The sequence below is a fragment of the Arachis ipaensis genome, chromosome B5, assembly GCF_059453495.1.
Source record: "Arachis ipaensis isolate K30076 ecotype BB chromosome B5, ASM5945349v1, whole genome shotgun sequence".
Taxonomy (NCBI): domain Eukaryota; kingdom Viridiplantae; phylum Streptophyta; class Magnoliopsida; order Fabales; family Fabaceae; genus Arachis; species Arachis ipaensis.
In genome coordinates this window covers 45,504,835-45,507,380 of record NC_142440.1, presented here as the reverse complement: position 1 = coordinate 45,507,380, position 2,546 = coordinate 45,504,835, and the positions used below count along the sequence as shown (strand labels likewise).

General features: G+C 39.9%; 1 protein-coding gene across 1 annotated transcript; it reads left to right on the top strand.

The window, feature by feature from the left end:
• Nucleotides 1–1,122, top strand: LOC148564049 (uncharacterized). Its single transcript, XM_088486993.1, has one exon. It carries the CDS (start codon nucleotides 1–3, stop codon nucleotides 1,120–1,122), a length of 1,122 nt encoding a protein of 373 aa, XP_088343119.1.
• Nucleotides 1,123–2,546: the final 1,424 nt, after the last annotated feature.

Here is a 2,546-nt window from a genome sequence, read left to right as displayed (position 1 = left end):
ATGGATCCTAATAATATTGTTAATGCCAATGTGGCAAATCCGAATGGGGATGATCAACAAAGGAGAGTGCTTGGCTCTTATTCTGCTCCTACTGCAGATCTTTATGGAAAAAGCATTGTGGTACCTCCTATAGCTGCAAACAACTTTGAGTTGAAGCCACAATTGGTCACCCTGGTGCAACAAAACTGCCAGTATCATGGTCTTCCCCACGAAGACCCAAATCAATTTATTTCTAACTTTCTGCAGATTTGTGATATTGTGAAGACAAATGGAGTGAACCCAGAGGTGTATAAACTCATGCTCTTCCCGTTTGCTCTTAGGGAAGGAGCAAAGCTATGGCTAGATTCCCGACCCAAGGAGAGTTTGGATACTTGGGACAAGGTTGTTACTGAGTTTCTTAATAAATTTTTCCCACCAAAGAAGCTGACTAAGCTTAGGGTGGAGGTTCAGACCTTCAGGCAGAAGGATGGTGAAACTCTTTATGAAGCTTGGGAGAGGTACAAGCTACTGACTAGGAAATGCCCTCCGGACATGTTCTCCAAATGGACCCAACTAGATATCTTTTATGAAGGATTGGGTGAAATGTCTAAGATGTGCTTAGATAATTTCGCAGGTGGTTCATTGCACAAGAAGAAGACACTGGAGGAGACTATTGAGCTGATTGAATTGGTTGCTAGCAACCAATATTTATACTCATCTAACAGGAATCCTGTGAACTCAGAGACTTCTCAGAAGAGAGGTGTGTTAGAAATAGAAGCTATTAATGCTATTCTTGCTCAGAACAAGCTTATGTCTCAGCAAATAAATTTACTTACTCAGCAGATGGGTGGCATGGAAGTCTCAGCTATCAACACCCAAAATCCACCTCAAGAGGTCTCTTATGACATGATAGGTAATTTTGTGCAAAATGATAATTATGGTTATGCTCAATCCTCTTCTAAACAGGTCAATTACATGGGGAGTGCTCCTAGAAACCCCAATAATGATCCCTATTCTCAGACCTACAATCAGGGGTGGAGAAATCACTCAAATTTTGGATGGAGAGAGCAACCTCAGAGGCCACAGAATTTTAATAATAATTCTCAGGGTGGTTTTCAACAGAAAAATTTTAATAACCACTAGATTCATTCATCTCATCAAGCAACTTCTCAGCCCCAGCAGAACAATGATTTAGAAGCAATATTGGCAAGTTTTAGACAGGAAACCAGAGCATCCATCAAGAACTTGGAGATTCAGATGGGTTAACTAGCCACAAAAGTCAATAAAATTAATCAGAGGACCACTAATAGCCTTCCTGGTAACACAATTCCAAATCCAAGAGAGGAATGCAAGGCTATCACCTTGATAAGTGGACAAGTGGCAAGTACAGAAGAACAAGTTAATGAGGAGCCAGTTGAAAAAGAAGATTGCAAGGTTATTCAATTGAGAAGTGGTAAAGTAGCTGGCTCTGAGACCAAGGTCAATGAAGAGTTAGTTGAAAAAGAAGCTTCAGATGAGAAGAAGGAAGAAGTAGAGCACATCCCTCCAAAGCGTGCGGACAACCCATTCCCAAACTCTCTTGACACTTATCCTACATTGCCAAAGACTCCTGAGTACAAGCCTAAAATACCATATCCTCAGAGACTTGAAAAGGAGACCAAGGACAAGTAGTTTTCAAAGTTCTTGGAAGTCTTTAGAAAGTTGCAAATTAATATTCCTTTTGCTGAGGTTTTGGAGCAAATGCCTCTCTATGTCAAATTCATGAAGGAGTTGTTGTCAAAGAAGAAGCCTTTAAAGGGAGATGAAGAAATTCCAAGAACAGATAGCAAGAGTTGCTGAAGAAATGAAAATGAAGACAGAAAGCTAAATCCAATTTCAAATCCTTAGAATTATGCAGAAGAAAACAAAGATGAATTGCAGATCAAGGATTGAAAACCGAATTCCTTCAATCTCAATCCAAAATTCAAAAACCAGAAAATAGAGATTTCCAAAGTAAGAACAAGGAGGAGGAGAACTCCGCTCTCAATCCCAATTCCCAAATTCAAAATCAAAGCTAAGGTGAAAACTAAAATTTAGCTAAAAGGTAAAACAAAAAAATGAAAGAAGGTCATCTCTAAATCAAACTAAGTCCTATTTATACACTTTCTAATTTTTTATTTTAGAATTTGGAGTGAGATTTTTAAGTTGGTGAAGAATTGGATCCAAAATGGCAATTGAAGTTGGAAAATGGACCAAGGCACCTCCAGGGGTGCGCTCAGTTAAATGCAACAATGCAGCGCTCAATATTGCTTGGTCCCAGGCTCGTGCATAGCTCAATTGTAGCGCTCAGTTGCTTGTTTCAACGTAGCGCCACATTGTTTTAGTGGGACACTGGTGCACGAAATTGTGATCTCAGGCAACGGCGCCAAAAACTCTGTACGCACGTCTTAATAAATCGTTTTTCATTCACAACTTCGATACAACTAACCAGCAAGTGCACTGGGTCGTCCAAGTAATAAAACCTTACGTGAGTAAGGGTCGATCCCACGGAGATTGTTGGTATGAAGCAAGCTATGGTCATCTTGTAA

What these genes read in the sequence shown, in the direction of transcription:
- LOC148564049 (XM_088486993.1), top strand. Translation starts at nt 1, where the DNA reads ATGGATCCTAATAATATTGTTAATGCCAATGTGGCAAATCCGAATGGG.